This window comes from Dipodomys merriami, unplaced genomic scaffold, assembly GCF_024711535.1.
Source record: "Dipodomys merriami isolate MVZ:Mamm:240054 unplaced genomic scaffold, mDipMer1.0.p SCAF_60, whole genome shotgun sequence".
NCBI classification, from domain to species: domain Eukaryota; kingdom Metazoa; phylum Chordata; class Mammalia; order Rodentia; family Heteromyidae; genus Dipodomys; species Dipodomys merriami.
In genome coordinates, this window is record NW_027206180.1 from 6,239,991 (window position 1) to 6,260,980 (window position 20,990).

General features: G+C 60.1%; 3 protein-coding genes across 13 annotated transcripts in view; 1 reads left to right on the forward strand and 2 right to left on the reverse strand.

Moving 5' to 3' along the window:
- Positions 1–8,444, forward strand: part of LOC138814566 (ankyrin repeat and SAM domain-containing protein 3-like) — a 34,633-nt gene extending 26,189 nt beyond the window's left edge. For 6 of the 7 annotated variants that reach the window (XM_070003553.1, XM_070003554.1, XM_070003555.1 and 3 more), the window contains 11 exons: positions 2,292–2,447; positions 3,063–3,194; positions 3,436–3,542; positions 3,754–3,942; positions 4,620–4,744; positions 6,497–6,638; positions 6,862–7,034; positions 7,128–7,213; positions 7,564–7,647; positions 7,795–7,890; positions 7,996–8,444. In XM_070003553.1, coding sequence (XP_069859654.1) covers positions 2,292–2,447; positions 3,063–3,194; positions 3,436–3,542; positions 3,754–3,942; positions 4,620–4,744; positions 6,497–6,638; positions 6,862–7,034; positions 7,128–7,213; positions 7,564–7,647; positions 7,795–7,874 — 1,274 coding nt within the window. In that variant the 3' untranslated portion in view covers positions 7,875–7,890; positions 7,996–8,444. The remainder of the gene's footprint in view (positions 1–2,291; positions 2,448–3,062; positions 3,195–3,435; positions 3,543–3,753; positions 3,943–4,619; positions 4,745–6,496; positions 6,639–6,861; positions 7,035–7,127; positions 7,214–7,563; positions 7,648–7,794; positions 7,891–7,995) is intronic. The other variant, XM_070003558.1, reaches the window with a different exon arrangement.
- Positions 8,445–8,555: 111 nt separating this feature from the next.
- On the reverse strand, positions 8,556–10,209 carry LOC138814479 (tudor-interacting repair regulator protein). Of its 4 annotated transcripts, none has more exons than XM_070003372.1 (3): positions 9,985–10,209; positions 9,584–9,908; positions 8,556–9,209 (listed from the first exon to the last, which is right to left on the reverse strand). In XM_070003372.1, the coding sequence occupies exons 1-3, from the start codon at positions 10,135–10,137 to the stop codon at positions 9,055–9,057; spliced, it is 633 nt and encodes a 210-aa protein (XP_069859473.1). In that variant the 5' UTR covers positions 10,138–10,209; the 3' UTR covers positions 8,556–9,054. The 4 variants fall into 4 exon arrangements, with proteins under 4 accessions (XP_069859473.1, XP_069859471.1, XP_069859474.1 ...); XM_070003370.1 differs by having other exon boundaries at positions 9,584–9,914; positions 9,985–10,191; XM_070003373.1 differs by having other exon boundaries at positions 9,654–9,908; positions 9,985–10,181.
- Positions 10,210–11,617: 1,408 nt separating this feature from the next.
- Positions 11,618–20,990, reverse strand: part of LOC138814570 (E3 ubiquitin-protein ligase MGRN1) — a 51,416-nt gene continuing 42,043 nt past the window's right edge. For both annotated transcript variants that reach the window (XM_070003571.1, XM_070003570.1), the window contains 5 exons: positions 20,415–20,641; positions 18,463–18,589; positions 18,005–18,047; positions 16,883–16,981; positions 11,618–13,496 (listed from right to left, as the gene is read on the reverse strand). In XM_070003571.1, coding sequence (XP_069859672.1) covers positions 13,384–13,496; positions 16,883–16,981; positions 18,005–18,047; positions 18,463–18,589; positions 20,415–20,641 — 609 coding nt within the window. In that variant the 3' untranslated portion in view covers positions 11,618–13,383. The remainder of the gene's footprint in view (positions 13,497–16,882; positions 16,982–18,004; positions 18,048–18,462; positions 18,590–20,414; positions 20,642–20,990) is intronic.

The following is a 20,990-nucleotide window of genomic DNA, read 5'->3' on the forward strand; positions in this document are numbered from 1 at the left end:
TCTATTGGTTTTCTTGGAGATAAGAGTCTCTTGGACTTTCCTGCCCAGGCTGGCTTTGAACCGTGATCCTCAGATCTCAGCCTCCTGAGTAGCTAGGATTACAAGAGTGAGCCACCGGCACCTGGCTTTGAATGTTTTCTATATGAATGTATCGACTTGTTTCGGCCCTTACATGGTCTTATTTTAGTAAGGCTGGGCATGATGATATATGCCTGTAATCACAGCTGCTCAGATAAAAACATGGAGATTACACTCTTGCCCAGGCAAAAACCTACTTCAAAAAACACCAAAAGCAAAAGTATGAAAATATGACTGAATTGGTAGAGCACTTATCTAGTGAGCATGAGGTCCTGAGTTTAGGATCCAGTACTGGGGAAAGAAAAGCTGGGCATAGTGGTACAAGCCTGTAGTCCCAGCTACTTAGCAGGCAGAGGTAGGTAGGAAAGTGGTAGTTCAAAACCCACACGGGCAAAAACTCAGGACCTGAAAAACCAAAAGCAAAAGGACTGTGTGTGTGTGTTGGGAGGGAGGGTGGCTTAAATAAATGGGAGCACTTTTATCTAGCAGATGTGAGACGATGGATTTAATCCCAAGTACTGTTAAATAAACAACAGACAAGATGGAAGAGTTGTGTGTGGCAGCTCACACATGTAATTCCAGCTAGTCAGGAAGCAGAAGCCGAAGGATCAGGAATTGGAGGCCAGTCTGGACAAAGTCAGAGACTCTTACCTTAAAACAAAACCAGAAAGGACTAGAAGTGTGAAGTTTCAGAGCACTTGCTTCATATTCATGAGGCCCTGGGTTCAATCCTCAGCTACGTAAAAAGAAAAATTAAAAGAGAATTATATTAATTTGTGGGGGTGGGGTAGGGAGGTGTTGATCCTAGGGCTTGAACTCAGGGCCTGTCATTGAGTGGTTTTGCTCAAGCCTGGTGTGAATTGGAGATAAGTGTTTCACAGACTTTCCTGCCCAGGCTGATTTCAGGCTGTGATCCTTACATCTCAGTCTCTTTAATAGTACAGTTATGTTATAGTTAAGTTACTGGTACCAGCCTTGTATAGTTTTGAAATCGATACATGTTTATGTTGTCATCCAAGAGCAAGAAGTATGTTTTGGTTTTGTTCTGGTGGGGAACTTGTATGCATTTTCCTGTAATTTGTTTATTCTGCAGTGTTGGGAGTGGGTTTTGTGTACCCTTGTGTGCTTTAACTGCTGATTGACAGCTAATACGCTATGCCTGCACTGCACTGAAGGCAATTGACTTCTCTGTACTCACCTGCTTTCTCTGAACTCTTCATTGTTGGAGGTGGTTTCATCACTGGTGGTCTGGGCTTTTCATTGGTGCCTGGCTGCAATATAGTCTTTTTTTTTTTTTTTTTTTTTTTGGGTCCAGTCGTGGGGCCTGAACTCTGGGCCTGGGCGCTGTCCTTCAGATCTTCAGCTCAAGGCTAGTGCTCTACCATTTGAGCCACAGCGCCACTTCCGGCTTTTTTTTTTTCCTTTTTGCTTATGTGGTGCTGAGGAATCAAATTCAGGGCCTCATGCATGCAAGGCAAGCGCTCTACTACTGAGCCACCTTCCCAGCCCCGCAATATAGTCTTACAATGACAGAGTCTGGAAACCTAGCCAGGTATAAGCATCAGAGTCTTTGTTTTCAGCTCCTCTTGGCCCTAGAATAGTGGCTCTGCTGGTGGTGTCATTTCTCACACGTTAAGTTTGGGTGAATCCACTCTTCTGAACAATACTAGTTATAAGCTGACTGCTTGTGTGGCTCACGCCTGTAATCCTAGCTCCTCAGGAGGCTGAGATCTGAAGACTGGTTCCAAGCCAGCCCCAGCAGGAAAGTCTGTGAGACTCTTTATCTGTAATTACCCACCAAAAAGCTGCAAGTGAGGCTCTCGCTGAAGTGGTGGAGTGCCTCCAGCCTTGAGTGAAAAAGCTCAGGGCAGCACCCAGGTTCTGAGTTCAAGCCCCAGGACCAGCACACACAAAAAAGAATACTAGTGGGGCTGGGAAGGTGGCTCAGTGGTAGAGTACTTGCCTTGCATGCATGAGGCCCTGGGTTCGATTCCTCAGCACCACATAAGCAAAAAGAAAAAAGCCGGAAGTGGCTCTGTGGCTCAAGTGGTAGAGCGCTAGCCTTGAGGTGAAGAGCTGAGGGACAGCGCCCAGGCCCAGAGTTATGGCCCCACGACCGGACCCAAAAAAAAAAAAAAAAGAATACTAGTTATGATCATTTCCTTCCAGTTTACTATGCGGATTGGTAAACTTGTCCAATATTTGACCTGCAGAAAAATTTGAAGATCTGAGCTCTTCAGATGAATCTTACCCTGTTCCTCAGAGACACAGGCCCTGTCGGAAGGGTCTCAGCATCCATGAGGGGCCACGAGCCCTGGCCAGGATCACAGCAATCGGACTTGGAGGCAAGACCCCGCGGCCCAGCTATGGTGAGCAGTCCTCATTCCCTGGGGACTCTGGTTTGTGAGCCACGATTCTGTGTCGAGGGGCAGAGAGTTCTCTTGCCCCAAAGGTGGCCCTGGAACTCGGGGTGCAGTGAAGCCTTTCCTATGTGCTCCTGGGTGCTCAGAGACCACCCAGTACCTCCTTCACCAGCTAGCTTAAATTGGAAATAGAACTTGGCTCCAGATGCAGCTACATGCCATTCACACAGTGGGACCTGGGCGTAGGGACGTGCAGCCTCCTCCCCTGCGCCGCCTGCAGCCAAGGGCGGGGAGGCGCCTCCAGGACAGAGGTCCTCCGTGGGGAGTGAGCCAACAGCAGCAGTTTTGGTGGGCATACACACGTGTGCATGGTGTGTAGGCGTGTCCTGTGTAAAGCAGCAGCAGGTGCTGTCCTGGGCGCACCGGCAGGTTAGTCCCTTGGAGCCTACTTCCTCCCTTGGCAGCTGTGGATAGCGGTGGCGGCCACGCTGCGCGGAGGGAGGTGAGGGGGCAGCTCTGAGGCCCCTCACCCAGCAGCCCTCGGCAGGTTCAGGCCTTTGGCACAGGGCTCCTGTCTTCACTCCTGTTCGTAGGGGTTCACACACCCTCTTCCGCACACAGAGCAGGGTCCACCACGGGGCTACCTGACCTTCACTGGCAGCGATCCCCTGGAAGGCGATGGTCTCTGCTACCGGGACGTCACCTCCCCCATCAACGACCATGACGTGGAGAGCAGCAGCAGCAGCAGCCGGGGTACGCCACGTTGGCCCCGTTCTCACTGGGAAACTCATCTATGGTGGGGCACGGAGGGATGCTTCTGGCCCATAGTCTCCCAGGCTGGGTGGCAAAGCCAGAAGCGCTGTCTTCCCAGAGAGATACGCAGGGACTTGGGGGGTACGCACTGAGGCCTGCGTGCATGGGTCTGGACACCCGCCGACATGGGCACGGCAGGGGGTGGGGCGTGCCAGTCATCAGGCCCATCTCCCATCGGCAGAGGAGCCCGTGCTCTGTGCCAGCGTAGGGGCCGTGCAGAGCAGCAGCAGCGAGGGCCTGGGGAGGGCCCAGGAGCTCAGCAGCGAAGCCTCTGTGGAGAGCAATGAGGTGAGCTCCACCCCGCCCCCGATCATACCCTTCTGGGGGGTGCCTGGGCCCCCAAGTGGATGAGCGAGTGTCTGATGAGCTTCTGTGCTGAGCTCGGGAGTCACTGGGGACGCCCGGGCGTCGCAGCTGGTGGAAACAGCTCCGTCCGCTCAGCCACGTGGGGTGGCATGGCCGCAGTCTTGGGGGCTTCAAGCTCCCCACCTGCCCCCAGCACACAGCTCTTCTGCAGGATTCCGACCACATCCAGAGAAGCTCTGCTCGCAAACAGACCAAAAGTTATGTGAAGACCAAGAGTCGCCACGGCAGCAGTGACGGCCAGCGGCTGCCCAGTCCCGGGGGGGCTGCCCGCTCCCCAGGGCCTGCCTCCCGAACAGAGAGGCCCCCCTACTCAGGACCCCAGGTAACAACCTGCTGGCTGCTCACTTGGGGTGCTTGTGCGTGGCTCAGAACAAACATGGTTTAGATATCAAGTCAGCTTAGCACCGAGGCCTCTGACGGCTGCGTGACCCGTGCATCCTAGGGAGACAGGTCTGCGGCTGACCTGGCCCCTGGAGACAGTGATGGCCCACAGTGTCAGAACTGTCAGCTGTGTGTGCCCGGCTCTGCTGTTCCCAGAGAGCTGTGGGTTTGCGGGCTCTGCGCCCCCCTCCTGGGTGGCTCATCCTCGGCTTACCTCGGAGCTCCTCACCCATGTGTACTAGAAGTTGGGATCTGAGGATGGGGGGGGGGGGGGAGGGGACGGACCCAACAGTGCCATCGGAGTGCAGTGACAGGCACAGCTGGTGAAGGCATAGAGTCACACCTCCCACCCAGGACAAGGACAGCTCTGTCAGACACAGCAGTTCCTAAATAGTGCTGAGGGAACTGCTCAGCCACTTCGAGAACCCCCTCTGCAGAGCCAGGAGTTCATGAGGAGCACTGGCATAACACTGGCTCTGGGTGGCATTTTCCCCTTCTCAGCTCTGCCATGTCTTCCGGGCAGGTGGGGCAGCCTGCAGACGGGGTGGTCCTGGAGCGGAGCCCTGGCAGGCTGCTTTGCCTTACTGCATCGCCTCCCGCTGTCGCCTTGCCCGCCAGGACCTGGCTGCGCTGCTGGAGCAGATTGGGTGTCTGAAGTACCTGCAGCTGTTTGAGGAGCAGGACGTGGACCTGCGCATCTTCCTCACACTGACGGAGAGTGACCTCAAGGAGATCGGCATCACGTGAGTTCCGTCCTGAGGGGCCTGGCTGCCCTCACCTCCTCCGTGCCAGCCTTGCGCCCCTTCCCAGCCTTCTTCACCTCGGAAGCGCAGAGCTGCCACCCACTTACACCTAGACCAGCCGCTGAAGGCCCTCAGTTGGTGTCGCTGTGCTGCTGTGGGAGGGCGGGCTCTGGACCTAAGAATCCTGCACATGATCACTGTCACGAGTGACGGTTGTCACCTGATGACTGTCAGTCTCACTGGAGGCAGAAGAATTTGCAGCACAGATTTCTTATTTAAGAGCTCTATTTCTTGCATGGGAGCAGGACTTGGTTTCTCTAAAAGTTTTAGGAAGAAGTCAACCTAAAATCCATAGGTAGTCTAAGCTTTTGTCTTGACGTCACCTGTGCACAGTGACGTTTGTGCCTCCACTCCACTCCAGTGCGTCACCCCACCTTCTGGGCCCTGCAGGGCAGTGCTGGGGCGTCAGCCGCCTCCCTTGCCAACCACAAAGAGCCCTTCCAGACGAATTATTGGTTTACAGTGTATCAGCCCTTGACCTCTGAAGTTCCTAGAGAACCTGCTGGTAATTTTATCAAGAATCCCTTATATATGCCATGTTCCTTTGTGGCTGCTTTTGTGGACTGTCTTTTGGAAATAGGGGTTTGTGTCCTATGTGGTGTTCTTGGATGCTCATACAGCGTCTTCCATCAGGCTGTCCTCACTCTCTGTGTCCACCCCCCCCCCCCAATGTGTACTGGCACACCACCGGTGTCCTCTGTGCCCCTAGGCAGTTCCTCAGACTTGTTCCCTTGTTTTATCTTCAAGATGGCTGGTTCTCTCCTCTGCCTGCTCAGATCTGCTTTGCTCTCTCCAACAAGCTTCCTTTGGATTCACTTGTTTTCTCCATTTGACTGATTTGCGTGTTAGTAGTAGGGCTTCAACTCACTCTTACCACTTGAGCTACATCTAGTCTCATATTTTGCTGGTTAACTGGAGATGGAAAATGGCTGGCTTTCAACCTCCATCCGTAGATCTCAGCCTCCTGGGTAGCTACAATTACAGGCGTGCATTACTAGTGCCCCACTTCAGGGGCATCAAGATGGTGGTTTTGGCTCTTGAGACATGGTCTTGCTATGCAGGCCATACTGTCATGGAAACTGTGATCCTCCTGACTTGGCATCTGAGTGCTGGATTACAAGTGTGTGTGCAAGTCAGCTGTTATGTCAAGTGCTACTGGGTCTTTCTCAAGTTTTTTCTAAGGACCATGTTCTATTTCTTTCCTTTGTCTGTTATTTAATAAGATTCCTTCCCCTCCTTGGGCTTGACTGGTTCTTTGAGCTGCCTTTTAATCAAGGCTAGCCCAGGGTTGAAGGTCTTTTCTAGAACTGTGCCTTTCTCTGGGCAGAAAACGTTCTACCCTCAGTCTGCCCTTGTGTTTAATGTGTGGTGCCCACATGGAAGAATGGAGAGAAGGTGCTGTCCTTAAATCCCTGATCCTCGCAGAGAGCAGGCTGTGCGTCTGTGACCAGCAACAGCCACTGGTGTTGGGAGGCCTGGGTGGGCCTGGCTAGTGAGGAGACAGATGCATCGTCCATGCAAGCCTGGATGAAGATTCACCTTTACCAGTGTCCTAAGGAGGCCTTGGGCTGCCCCAGAAATGCCCTGCAGAGCCGGAGTTTCCCAGTGCTGCCTGTGGTGGCAGGGTGCTCCGCGGCGCCCCCATGCAGGAGGCGGACGCTGACCAGACCCTCCGATTCTCCTGCCACGCAGGCTGTTTGGACCCAAAAGGAAGATGACCTCTGCCATTGCCCGCTGGCATAGCAGTGCCCGTCCCCCCAGCGATGCCCTGGAGTTGGCTTATGCCGACCGGCTGGAGGCTGAGATGCAAGAGCTTGCCATCCAGCTGCACAAGGCAAGTGGGGCGGGCGGATATGCGGGTAGGGGCCAAGTAGGACGGTGAGGGCAGCATCCAGAGACACAGGCGTGCAGGGGCGCGGGAAGCGGGGAGGAGAGCCAGCAGCTGTGCGGCACCTGAGTTGGTAGGATAGGGCAGGACCAAGTGCAGGCTCCCAGCAGCCTGGACGAGGGCAGCCACGCGGGCCTCAGCTGCCTCCAGCCTGGTGTTTCCCCTGCAGCGCTGTGAGGAGGTGGAGGCCATGCGTGGCCAGGTGTCTCAGGAGCAGGAGCTGCGGGCTGTGGTGGAGAGCTGCCTGCTGGAGCAGGACGGCACCCGCAAGGACGTCCACACCCAGCTAGAGGTGACCCAGGCCCTAGCCCGGGATGCCACTCTCATTCTGGACCAGCTGCGGTGAGTGGGCCAGAGCTTCAGGGCAGAGGCACGTGCTGTCGGTGGCCTGGCAGCGTGCCCAGCCTCACTAGCACTTGGTCTCCTGTCTGCCAGAGCCTGTCAAGCCGAGCTGTCAGCCCGAGTGGGGCAGGACCCTCCCTGCCGCACGGCCGCCCCAGGCCCTGCCGCCCCGCCAGCAGGTAAGCAGAGCAGCGCCTTGGTGCTGGGCTGGACACAAAGCCCGCAGCGGGCTCAGCCTGTCTTGCTGGCACCCTTGCCTCAGTCCTGAGTGGTGCGCTGGGGAGCGGTGGCTCACTTCACCTGTGGGAAAAGATGTTTTGCCTCTTGGTGAGGGAGGCAAGGCCACCAGAGTTGAGACAAGCCCTGTACTGTGGCTGGGTGGGCAGTGGACCCCCATTCCTTCCTGGGGCGGAGACCCGACTAGAAGGTTGTATCTGTGGTCTCCTGGAATGCAGGGAGGGTTTCCTGAGCTTGGGGACTTGGGGAAAGAGGCAGAGACCCAAGCCAGGCACATCTCTCTGCACCACAGGCTCGCAAGGCTGGCACGCGTCCCTGTGGGCCTTGAGTCTCCCGGAGCTGTTGGGAGCCCTAGAAGATGGAGTTAAGGAGATGGGTGAGTGGAGGGGCAGCAGATGGTTTCCTTGGAGGCTGGCCGTGAGACAGGCCCTGTGGGCGCCTCACCTCATCCTGGCTCCTAGTGCCCCAGCCCCTGCTGCCGTCAGATCTGCGGCCCAGCACTCACTGCCCACCACATCCTCAGGGCGTGTGCTGGGCTCAGTGACCCAGAGTCTGGAGAAGCTGCAGGTGCTCAACGGGAAAGAAAAGTGGCGAGTACCCTAGCCCGGAAGGAGGGACGGTGAGTGTCCAGCAGCCCACCTGGGATGGCATCTACGCCAGGACATGAGGTTGGAGCAGCAGGGCCTGGTCTGGACACCTCTCACAAAGGCCTTTTTGTTTTCAGAATTGACGTCGGGTGAGCTATCCACCCTGAAGTGAGCCAGGAAGACAGAAGGGCAGTGAGCAGGCGGCTGCAGGAGCCCAGATCCTAGAGAGGCCAGGATCGTCCAGGAGGCGTGAGGCAGACAGGGTGGGGCTGTGGCCCAGACCAGGCAGCTCAGGCTAGCACAGAGGCAGGATGAGGGCCTCGAACTCAAGTCCCAGTGGTAAGGCTCTAAGCTTGGGGGCTGCTCTGGCCCAAACCAGGCATGGCCGTGGGGAGACCGACAAGAGAGAGCGTCCCTGAAAACACAGGTTCCACACCGAGGTTTGACCTTTTATGGGTCTGAGGACTGGGACACCTAGAACATGTGTCATTTGTTGGAAAATAAAATGAAACACCTACTTGAGAGGGGCCTGGCTGTGGTCCTGAGGCCCAGGCCCAGGCTCCTGTTCCTGTGGGGTCAGTCACCTTGCTTGAGTCCCACAGTTGTGTGAAATCCAACTTGCAATTTGCTTGGAGAACACCTAGGGGACCTCACGAGTACCAGCAGGGCCGGGCCCCGCGCCACCACATGCACACACTGAGCAGCACGGAGGGACTTTATTGTCATCATCCTTCAGTCCCACAGAGCTGGGGCGCAAGGCCCTCCGCCCTGGGGAGGCAAGCCATGTACACAGAGCAGAGCCCCTCTGAAACCTCACCCACAGTTTACACACCATGAACCCAACAACCGAAATCAACAGTACAGCCTCCTACCCCAGGCCGGTGCAGGTCCTGGCTGCCTCGGGAAGGATTTGGGAATGAGCTGAGCATGGCCTCCTAGACAGCCTGGGGGATGAAAGCGTCCGGGACCCCCACCCACCAACCTGAGCAGGCAGCTGGGCCCCAGAGACTGCGCATCCAGTTCAGTCGAGACTGGGGTGCAAAAACAGGCTAGAAGGCACACTTCACAGGAATTCCAGGGCCCATGGGCACAAACGCAGCCTGGGGGTAGGTGAGGGTGGCTGAGGACCTCAGGAGGAAGCAGGGAGCAGCTTCTCCAGGGCCTTTTTCTGCTTCTCTGTGGCTGCGGCCACGGCCTCAGCCAGCTTCTCTGCGGGCATCATGTTGAGCGCCTTGAGGGCAAACAGGAGCTGGTACTTGGCAGTGCTGACGAAGGCGTTGCTCAGAAAGTTGGGGAAGCCTCCGACCCGGTCCTTCTGCGTGTACAGGGGGACTCGTACGAGGCCCAGCACCTGCACGACACAAGGCCAGAGTTGGGGCCACCGTGGATGCGGAGGGACAGCCAGAGAAGGGGAGGTGCGGGCGGGGGCTTCCGGCCGTGGGCCGCTCGGGGCAGGGCACCCATCTCCCAGGCAGGTTCCAGGCTCACCCATGCGCCCTCCGGGGTACCGGGCTCGGAACCTCCCCCGCCCCCCAGCCGTGGCCCGAGGAGACCCTTTCCCGCTCCTTCCCCGCCGCGGGCTCCGCTCCCCATCCCGCCCTCCCGCCAGTCCCACTCCCCACTCCCAGGATTGGCAATGGCAGGCAGCAAGGCAGACGTAACACATCCCTGAGGGCGCCCCGGTGCCACCCGTCCCCCCCGAGGACCCTCAGGGGGACGTGTTACCCTTCGGTGCCTTCTGCAGCGCCAGAGCCAAACCCCGGGGCGGGGGGCGGGGCCCGGGCGGCGGCCCCACCTCCAGGCCGTGGTCGCGGGAGTGCACGGCGCTGATCTCCACGGCGTGCAGCTGCTCGAGCGTCAGCTGCCGCGCGTACAGGTGCGCCACGACGCGGTGCGGGCCCTCCGTCAGGTGCGAGCTCAGGTAGTCGGCCTTGGTGAGGCGCAGGCCGCCCAGGCCCAGGCCCAGCACCCAGTTCAGCCCGTCCTCCAGCGACCAGAGGCGGCGGTCCACGAAGCCCCCCGGGAAGCCCAGCAGCCCGTCGAAGCGCATCTGCATCTGCAAGGGAGCGCGGTCACCGGGGCGGGGCGGCGCGGCGCCCGACCCCCACCCCCGCCCGGGTCCTCACCAGCACCGAGAAGCGCATGGGGATGCGGCCGAAGAGCTGCCCGGGGTTGGCGGCGTACAGCATGGCGTGGCATGAGTGGCTCCAGCCCGGCCCCAGGCGCATCGCCTCCTCCCGGCTGATCTGTTTCAGCTCCGGAACGGCCACAGCCGACATCTTAGCGGTCCCCACGGCCGTCACCGCTGCCTACGAGCATGCGCGGCCCGGCCCCGTCGCCTGGCCAATGCGCGAACGCCCACGCACGCGCGTCCCGCCCACCGACTCAGTCCCGGTGCGCAGTGTGCAAACAGGAAGCCCGAGCCTCGAATACTACCACTCCCAAGATCCTCCAGTACTACAACTCCCAAGACGCCACGGGGCGAGCCCAGGCGCTCCGAAGGGCCGCGTAAGACAACAGGTCTGGTCTGCCCCCGAGCCGTCCGCAAGGGGGCCCTCCGTAAGGCCACGTGACCTAGCAACACCGGGGCCCCGGGGCACTCGCTGCTCGGTGTCGAGAGGACGCAGCGCCCCTTGTCTGCGCCGCCCGCCTGGTCCCCGGAGAGCTCCCCGCTCTCCCAGCCCGGGACCGACGGGGGCGCTGCACCTACCCCGTCTTGGTGCTGGAAAAGCCCTGGGGGCAAGGTGGCCGGCGCCCCTTACCCCGGGCGGGGAGGAAGCACCAGCTTCCTGTCCCCAGCATGGGCGCCCAGGGCTGGGGAGCGCTCCGCCGGGACGGAAGCACCGGGCCGGCGGGGAAGCCGCGTTCCGCGGGTGGGCTTCCTGTCTGGGGAGCGTGCTCCCCGCGGTGGGCCAGCTCTGGACGCGGGCCCCAGGAGAGGCTCCCCCTGCGTCCCCCCCTCCCCACCGGCTCCGCTGGAGCCCTGCCCCACCATGCCCACCTGTGAGCAGGCGCAGCTGTAGGGCACGAATCGGCCAGTGACACCTCCGCTCACACTAGCCAGCGAGCAGGCCGCTTCCTCGGCAGGGGCAGGTGCCGGGCAGCAGGTCCCGCAGGGGCTGCAACCCCCAAGCCCACTGTTCTGGGGTAACCAGTATCCCCCACGTGACGTCACTGTGTCGCTCCCTCATCGCAAACCTCTTGACAACCCCTTGTAAAAACACAAAGCACCTAGCAAGGTCCAGGCCGGCGCGCAGGGCTCGCTCCCGCTGCTGGGCCCCGTGCAGGCTGGGCAGCTGCCTGGAAGCAGTTCTGCGGGGTGAACTCCCCATCCAGCAGGGCTGTTTCATCTGAGACTCCGGTGTAACTTCACCCATCACCCCCTGCCTTTCCTAAATGGAACCAAACCGTAAAAGGCTGAGGATCCGTCTGCCCAGCATCCCACCAACTTCAATGGAAGTGCCGGGGGACCCAGACCACGTCGATTTGCCCTCCTCTGATACTGGGGAGGTGCTTAGTAAACATGGCACAGACCCGATGGAGATGGGGGCTGAACAACATGCAGCCACCTGCTGAGGAGACTGAACAACTCCCAGCCAGAATGGGAGGAAGGACACAAGACACCAGTAGGACAGACACCCTGTACCCCCTGACGTGGGCTTGGGGGCAGGCAGCCTTCACCAGGCACTCAGGGTTCTGACGCTGCACCAAGAACAGTCGTGGGCCCACAGCACCGTGCCCAGAGAAGGCCAGACAGGATATTGCTGCATGGTTTTATTACTATAAATATACGGTAAAAACGAGCCAAAAACTAGCCAATCAGGGTACAACAAATGATAGCACGTGTAAGTCCGAGATAGGCTAGTCTACATCCATCCTTCAAAGTACTGGCACCAGTACCAATGAGCGGGGATGAGCACGCATGCACATGCTCGTGTGTACACCTGTGCACACATGTATGCATATTTGTGTGTGTGTGTACAGCAGGCCGCGGGCATGTAGACACTGCTCTGTTGAGAGACCAAGCTGGCCATTAGCTCCATCTCCTTTCCCCAAGCACCTCACTAGACAAAGCCAGGCTCGGGCTGCCCTACCCACAGAGGCAAGCTCCAGGCCCTCTGCGGGCTGCCCACGGCACTGGCTCCAGGCCGGGCAGCCTGGGGAAGTTCTGCCTGGGGCACTAGTGCCAGGTGCTACCTTTGCCTTTCTACTGAAAAGTCACCTTAGAAGTAAAGCATGGCTGGGCCGGTGGCTCACGCCTGTCATCCTAGCTACTCAGGAGGCTGAGATCTGAGGATCGCAGTTCAAAGGCAGCCTGGGCGGGAAAGTCTGTGAGACTCTTATCTCCAATGAACCACCAGAAAACCGGAAGTGGTGCTGTGGCTCAAGTGGTAGAGCGATTGCCCTGAGCTGAGGATCTGAGGGACAGTGCCCAGACTCAGAGTTCAAGCCCCACGACTGACAAAAAAAAACCCAAACAAAACAAGAAGCATGCATCACTGCTGGGCACCTGATTACAGATGCCTGTAATCTAGCTACCTGGAAAATCAAAGTTCAAAGCCAGCCCAGGCAGAAAAGTCCTTGAGACTCCATCTCCCAGTTAACCAGCAAAGAGCCAGGCTAGAAGCATGGCTCAAGTGGTAAAGCACCAGCTGTTGACAAGCAAGAGCACCAGGCACTGAGCTCAAGCCCCAGTACTGGCACTGGCGCACACAGAGTACGAGCATGACGCCGGGGCCCTCTCATCAGACGGACTCCCATCGGTGAGAAAGGCGAGGGGGCATTAATTGGCAAAGGGGGAGCCCAGAAAACTGCCAGGCTCCTCCCTGGGAGCGCCGCCAATGGGCAGAAATGCCTTGACCACAGGGGACAGCTGAGCTGGGCTTACCAGGACCCATGAGAATACGCAGCCCATGGGGACCAGACACCACCAACCACCACCCGTGAGGGACGGCGCTGCCCCCTCGTCAGACCGCACGCTACCCAAGGCACGCGGTGCAGCCGGGGCAGGTGCCGGGCGCGGAGGGGCCACAGGAGGGGCAGGGCAGGGCGGGCGGGGGCTCCAGGTGCCAGCAAGGCCACCAAAGGATGAACTGGCAACAGCCAGGCTGCTTGGAGGACGCACGTGCGGAGCTCGGACAGACACGGTTCCTTCACTGACTGCGAGCCAGGCTTCCCGCAGGCTTCCCCGATGTCCATGGACAGCACTGAACCCTGCAGTACTTCTCTTCTGCTAGCCGTCAGCTCGTGGAGCGGGGACCTGGCCTCTGTGGGAGGCCCCGAGAGCCCGAGTAGAACGCTGCTGGCCTTCATTTGTACCATTACAAATAGACTGACCGTAGAAAAAAAGGGGTGTGGAGGGGGCAGTCCACTGTGCTCTTGATCTGGGGTCACGGTGGCCCCTCGCAGCCTGGTGGTCACACAGGGTGCACAGACAGGAGAGGCCAGGATCGTGCTGGGGTTCGGGGAAGCCCCTCAGCAAGGTCCAGGGGGCTGGGGGCTCCGTGCTGTCAGCCTAGCTGGGCTCAGAGTGGGGTGAGCTCCGTGGGCCCGGGCTCGGGGCTGGAGCCGCCGCGTGGAGGCCAGGGAGGGCCCGCGGTGCCGAGGCTGTGGGGCGTCTCCATGGAGGTGGACCATCCTGTGGGTGGGAAGACGGGAGGTGAGGTCAGACCCAGCCAGCGGCCACACCCCGCTGTCTCTGGAGAGCCCAGCGTGCCACCTCAGCCCTGGTGGTGGCGCGGAGCTGGGCCCAGGGCTGATGAGCAGGAGCTGTGCTGAAGGCTGGGTGGGGCTGGTCTCCGCCATGCCAGTGGAAGGCGGGACGGAGGCGCGAGCCTGTGCCCTCTCCCACCACGGACTGCCAGGGGCGCACACCACACCCGGCGCTCCACTCAGGAGCTGCAGCCTTGAAGGAGACAGCTCCACACCATCGTCAGGCCTGCCCGGGGCTGCCGGCTGCTCCCAGCTAACCACAGCGCCCTGCTGCCTGCCGCCTGCCAGAGCTACAACCCGCTCAAGACAGTGCGCGGGGCTGCCGCGAGCGAGCAGGGCCGTTCAGAAGCAGAGCTCGAGGGGGAGCCGCGCAGTGAGGGGCACAAGCAGCCGCCAGCACCAGAGAAGCAGCGACCGACCTCACTCAGGTTGGCTGTCGGAGGCCACAGCTGAGAGGCCTGGACACCAGCATGCTCCGTGCGCCAGACCGCCACGGCGCAAGGCTGCTGCGGGAGCCGGCGCCCTGCTGGAGCCCTCAGAGAGAGATCTCAGCAGCTGCCTAGATGGCGGGGTCCCACGAACGGCCTCTGTGCGGCCCCTCCAGGCCACCGTGGAGAGCACCTCTCACCTCACGGCTCACAGCGGACTCTTCACATGCTATCATCCCAAAAAGTTTCCAGGGACAGGAGGGGCAGGTCACGGCCCAGCAGCACACAGGGAATGCCACGGCCAGAGGCCAGGCTGACAGGCTGAGGAGGGCAGAGAATGCCCGCTGCACACAGGAGGCCAGGCTGCGGCTGACATCGGCTGAGCCAAAGCCTCCCACATGTGACTCCGGTGGCTTGACCATCACCGAGCCACAGAGCAAGGCAGGGCGGGGCCGGCTGGACAGCCGCTGTCCGAGGTGGGATTGTGGGGATCGCTTGGGAGAAGCTGGGCAAGGCTGGAGCAGCCTCTGTGCCCCATGGCTCCTACTGTGGATGCCAGCCTGACACACCTGGGCCGAGTGACCACTGCGGGGACCCTACACCCTGTAAGAACCTCACCGGGGACCTGTCCTGATGGGAAAACCTCCAGGTGAGGAGCCAGCTCCCCAAGGAGGGCGCCTATCAGGGGCAGAGGGGCAGTGGTTGGTGGTGGCTCTGGATCTAGGACCCCCGTGAAGACACAGGCACATGAAGACTTAAAAGCAGAAGGAGCCGAGTGCCAGTGGCTCATGCCTGGAATCCTAGCTACTCAGGAGGCTGAGTTGAGGATTGCGGTTCAAAGCCAGCCTAGGCAGGAAAGTCCGGGAGACTCTATCTCCAATAAACCACCAGAAAACCGGAAGTGGCACTGTGGCTCAAGTGGTAGAGCGCTTGCCTTGAGTTGAAGAGCTGAGGGACAGCGCCCAGGCCCAGAGTTCAAGCCCCACGACCGACCAGGAAAAAAAAAAAAAGCAGGACTCCCTCAGGGAAGCGAGGGCCTCCTCTTCCAGAGCTGGCAGGGCCACCCCAAGCACGCAGGAGAGGCCGCAGACCAGCTCACTCCTCTAGACCAACAGAGCAGGACTCGGGCCCCAGAGCTGCACAGAGGAGATCGGCGAGCGGGTGCGCGCCATGGACCAGGGCTGCGCAGCCAAGGCACTGACGCTGGGACTAAGGGCAGGCGAGTTACAAACGACCCCGCACGCCAGCCCGCTAGCTCAGAAGAGCTGGAGGCAGACCAGCAAAGCTTTAGCGGGGAGGGACAGCACGGCCCCGCTGCCCTCGGAAGCCAGGCACTGAGCCAGGGTGAAGGAACCTAAGCGCTCAGTACTTTGCAGGTCCCCAGCCCCAGCCTCCTTTTCTCCATCTCCAGGGAACCTGGGAATCTGCAGAGAAAGGCTGCGTCCGGCTAGAGGACCGTGGGTGTCAAGAGGACAGGACGCCAAGTGTGTGTGCTCACACGCGTGGAAAGGGGTTCAGGGCCCAGCAAGTGACAAATGCCAGTAGACCAGATGGTCAGCCACTTGGGGGTACATGACCGCCATGCCCCCAAACACTGCCGCGTCTGCGCCACGGGGCAGGACAGGGCCTTCACTGTGGGTCAGAGCAGCTTGAAGACCAAGGCTGGCGGGGCTGGGCTGGCTGCACACCATGCTGCGTCCCGCCATCTGTCCTGCCGGTTCCAGCGCTTGGCTGTTCCCTGCGCTGACCACTGCCTCCCGCCCCTGCTGATGGACCGAGGGCAGGAGGCCGCCGGGGGGAGAGGCGGCTTTCTAGATGTCGGCCCATCAAGGAGCCCCGGGCTGCCTGCAGGATCAGAACTTGCGCGCGCAGCTGGAGCTCCCATCCCCACGCGCACCTCGCGTGTAACTGGAATGGATCAAAGCCCTTCAAGGAACTGACCGGAGCGCCGCGCGCCTCCAGGGGGTGCTGGCTGCAGGGGCCCCCACCTGTGGGCTGGCCCTGAGTAGCCCCAGGAGGCAATATCACCAGTTCCTGCCGACACCTAGCCACGGCCACCGTGAGTCCCACCAAAGCGCGTTACAGCCGGCTGGTGGCCAGGCCCAGGCCCAGGCTGCTGTGGTGAGCTGGGAGCAGAGTGGGCCACAGGCCCAGGCTGGGAGCCAAGGGCTCTAGTGAACGTCCTGAGGCGACATGGTGGTTTGTCCTGACCCCAGAAGCCCAGACACGAGAGCCAGCAACAATGTCTCAGAGGCCTCCCTTTGTCCCTGGCTTGGAAGCTGAGAATCTCACCCCAGAGGAGCAGGGAAGCTGAGGTCCTGGCCTGAGCCTTCAGAAAGAAGAGCAAGACCGCGTCCCTGCCCTCGCTCCCCCTGATGTCTGCGCGGTCGTCTCTTCTCGGGGAGGAGGAAAGTTGCTTCGTTGGGCAGATGGCTAGGGGGGCCTGGGGTTGACGGGCTGGCTGTCCAGCTCGTACCCCACCTCCCGCCAGCATGACCCTGGGCCTCTGCTTCCCGCTTCGTACAGCTCTGGGAACAGAGGGTGCCTGCTGCTGGCTCCCGCGCCATGGACCAGGGACCAATGAAGACACTGACCCCAGGCAGGAGGGGCCGGGCTGACCTCCTAGCTGCCAGCAGGAGGCAGATGAGGAAATGGCTGCGCCCTCCTGAGCCGAGTTAGCCCAACTCCAGGGTGCGAAGGGTGTGGGGTTCCTCAAGCAACCAGGCCTGCAGAAGACCCAGACCTGGGCTGGCTGAGTTCTGCTTTGGGGATTGGAAGGAGCAGGGCCCAGAGCTAGGCGGAAGAACTGGGCTGGGAGGGGCCGGCCCCCGCCACACAGGAAGCCTAGAGGCAGCTGCCACGCTCTGGAGCCGAGTACTGTTACCTGGCAGGTAGATGTCGGCGGAAGGGCCTGGCGGGCCGCAGCCATGGTGCTGGGGACTGCCATCCTGCAGGACGTCCTCGAGGGAGGGCACCCGGCTCCCTGTGGCAGGTGGAGGAGCAACATCAGAACCAACAGGCAGGGCGGGTCTCCGTGGGCGCCTGTGGTTGAAAGGCCCTGGGCCTGGCCCTGCTAAACTTCATCCTGAGCCCACCGGCTCTCCCGGGACCCAAAGGTGGAAATGTCCCTTTCTTTTCTGTCCCTCTTTCTCTCTTCCCAACCGGGGATGTGCCCCGCAGGGCAGGCAGAGCCTCAGAAGGGGTGAGGCATGCAAGTGGCATTCAGGCTGGGCCGGTCTTCCCAGCACTGCTGACAGCATCCTCCAGAGGGGAGCTGGCCCCCACTTGCCTAGGATCTTGAGGTCTGAAGGGGAACCAAGGCCCCAAGGCAGAGGCACTCCCTGAGCACCTCGCAAGGTCCCCCTCTGAGACTTCAGGTCAACTCCTATTCCCAGACCGGACAGGCAGGGTGGCAAGCCCCGGAGGGGCTGGTGTGGCAGCACCTGCCCCATTTACCCCCACGTACGAGGTCCCTGGCCTAGGGTCTCCTTGCGAATGGAGGGCCCGGCCCAGCAGCCCGCAGGTGGGCCTCACGTGGGTGGCTAAAAACCCCTGGGAAGGATGTAACAGAGTGGCCCAGCTACCAGCCGGGGCCACCTCTCAGCCCTGCCACTTCCAAGTCAAGTGGCCTAGGCCTCCGTCTGGTGCCGGCCTGAGCCTTGATTTCATCATGTCCAGATGACGAACAACCAAGACGGCGGAGATGGCAAGGGGAAGATCGGAGCCATGGCCACGAGGCGGGCAGCCGGTGAGCTGGCAGGGGCTCGGACTACCGGCGTGGAGGGCCAGGTGCCAGCATCTTCCCATCTAACCAGGGGTGCGACGGCCAGGAAACTCAGCAAATCCCGCAACAGGAAGGCGTGGGCCCCTCCCACCCATGCGCCCCTCCCTGGACACACGGGGGCGGGGCTTGCCAGGGCCGAGGAGGCGGGAAAGCTGGCAGCTGCAGGGGTTCAGGCTGTCCCCTGGAGGCCTGGGAAACTGGCCAGGCCAAGGAGGGGCTCACCTTGCTTTAGTGACGCCTCCTCAACGTCTTCTGTTCCAAAGCTCTAGGAGGAAAAGAGGAAAGGCCTGAGCCCCGGTGCGGGGGCCTGAGCCCACTGGTCAGGGGCAGGCATAGCTGAGAGCAACTGCTGGCATCACAGACCAAAAGCCTGTCACCGAGTGTCAGGTGGCCCTCTGTAGCCCTGTGTGATGACACCACACACGGCAGACAGAGGCAAGCCACACAGGCTGGGGGGCGGAGACTCAGCCTGGGGGGCGGAGACTCAGCCTGGGGGGTGGGGACTCAGCCTGGGGGGCGGGACTCCACGGGGGGGGGAGGGGGGGCGGAGACTCAGCCTGGGGGGCGGGACTCCGCGGGGGGCGGAGATTCAGCCTGGGGGGGCGGAGACTCAGCCTGGGGGGCGGGACTCCACGGGGGGGGGGGGGAGGGGGGCGCGGAGGATGCCGCCAGGGCCTCACCTCCGGGGAGCTGCTCTCCCGCAGCACCGTGTCTGAGACGACGCCTGGAGGGACCGGAGCGTCCGAGTTCTCTGAGAGCTTTTCTTCCTCCTCCTCATGGGTGGGAGATGACGGGGACCTCAGGGTGCTGGGGACAGATGGAGTCAGCGGGTGGTTAGGCTGGATAAGGTGCACTGACCCAGCCAAGCCACGCTGGGTAGAGCCCTGAACCTGATTCCAATCATCGTGATCTCGGCAAATCCATCACAGGAAAGACACTCCCTGGGGAGAGGTTCCTGTCAGCAAAGACCACAGCACTAGAACACCTCACGCTGCGTGCCCTCCCAGACAAGACCAGAACCCAACCTGAGGCAGCGTGGCCCTCACACACCCACACCTGCAGGACTAAGGTCCTAGGAGGGACACCAGGACAGGTCTGACAGCCTCTTATTTCTAGAAGAAGGCAGCCAGGCTTGGTAGTGCACACCTGTAATCCCGGCACTGGGGAGGTTAAAGCAGGAGGAGCTCCAGTTCAAGGTCAGCCTGGGGAACATAGGCTCCAAACGAAAGAAAAGAAAAAAGAGAAATTGCTGACGGTGGAGCACTGGGTGGAAAGCAGCAGTGGGATTGATGTGTGGCTTGTTGGTAGTACTGGGATTTGGACTCAAGACCTTCCAACATGCTAAGGAGATGCTCTACCATTTAAGCTACCTTCCCAAACTGTTTTGCTTTAGCTGTTTTTCAGGTAGGGTCTGGGTTTTTGTTTTGTTTTTCGTTATCAATCCTGGGGCTTGGCACTGCCTGAGCTTCTTTGCCAAAGACCTGTGCTCTACCACTTAAGCCACAGCTCCACTTTCAGCATTTTGATGGTCTGTTGGAGATAGGTCTCACGAACTTTCCTGCTTAGCTAGCTTTGAACTATGATCCTTAGAATTCGACCTCCTGAGTAGACACGATTATAGGCATGAGCTCCAATACTGGCTCTGACATTTTTTGACCAGGGCAGACCTTAGACCATGCTCCTCCGATCTCTGGCCTCCTTTGCAGCTGAACCACTAGGAGTCTGCTTCTAAGCCTGGTTTGTTGTTGAGGTAGACGGGTTCTCATTACTTTTCGCCTGAGCTGGTAGAATTGGAATGTTGATCTAGCCCCCTAAGGAGCTGGGATTGAGGTTTGGGTACCTTTAGGCTTCTCTGTACTATTTTTTTTGTCATGGGTCTTGAACTCAGGGCCTTGGAGCGTCCCTGGGCTTTTTTGCTTAAGGCTAATGCTCTACCACTTTGAGTCACAGTGCCACTTCCTGTTTTCAGATAGTGAAATGGAGGTAAGAGTCTCACAGACTTTCTTCCCCAGGCTTCAAAGCACCATCCTCAGATCTCAGCCTCCTGAGTAGCTAGGATGACAGGTGTTAACCACTGGCACTTGGCCTTCACCTGGCCAGGGCTTGAACTCAGATCTTTGTTTGCTTGGCTGGCATATTCTGGAGGTTGATATCTCTTGAACTTTCTGCCCTGACTGCCTTCAAACTAAAATTCTCTGGATCTTAGATCTCAGCAGAGTAGCCACTACTACATGGGAGGGAGGGAGGAGGGAGGGGCGCAGGGCTGCCAGTCATTCCTCCAAGTCTCCAACGGAGCCCCAGCTGGGCCCCCAGCAGCCTGCGGAATATAGTCCAGGGAAGCCTCTGGGCCTGGGCCTGGGCCTCTGGTGCAGCCAGAGCCTAGAAAGGACCTTATCACCGGCACAGCAAGCGACATGGGCCTGGCCTGGGGCAGGATGGCCCAGAGTCTTCAGCCCTACCCAGCTGCTCTACCTACAACTGCTGTGGGCAGCCATGCCCACGTCTGCCCCACTCCTAGGCCTGCTGAGTCCTGATCGACACTGAAGCCATCAAATCAGATAGCCCTTGCAGGCTGGCACGCAGGCACACATGCCCCGCCCCTCTGTTCCCAGAGGGAGGCCAAGTACCTCACCTGTCTGGAGACTTGCTCCTCGGCTTGCCCTTCTGGTGGCTGCTTTCCATGATTCGGTCAAGCCCAGCCAATGGACAGCTGGCCTGGGAGAGACCATCTGAGACGCCGGAGTAGGTGATTTCCTCGTAAAGGGGAGCCGAAGGGATGGCCGGGGAAACAGCCCGCAGACCATTGAGCGCTTCCAGCAGGGAGATGGGCTCGTAGCCGGGTGGGACGCTGTCGGCGCTCTACAGGGACAGGGCAGGTGAAGAGCGGCTGTCAGGACTGCTGGCTGGCAGCCGTGAAGCCCAGACACTGAGCTACGTCCCAAGGACATTCCACTCACCCACCCGCTTTGCCCATCTCCTGTGCTTGGACTTGAACAGCCCCCTGCGAGCTCTCGAGCCCTGAAGCCTTCCTCCCCAGGGCGCCCTGGGGACTCAGCTGAAGACAGCTTGGCCACCCAAGCGCCCAGGATGCCAGGTAAGAAGGCGCGTGTGAGGAGCCACACGTGTCCTCAGCCAGCCCCTCTGGCTTGCAGGGGCGGAGAAGGCGAGGGGGTTAGTAACAGCGGGAGAGCAGGAAAGCCAGCCATGC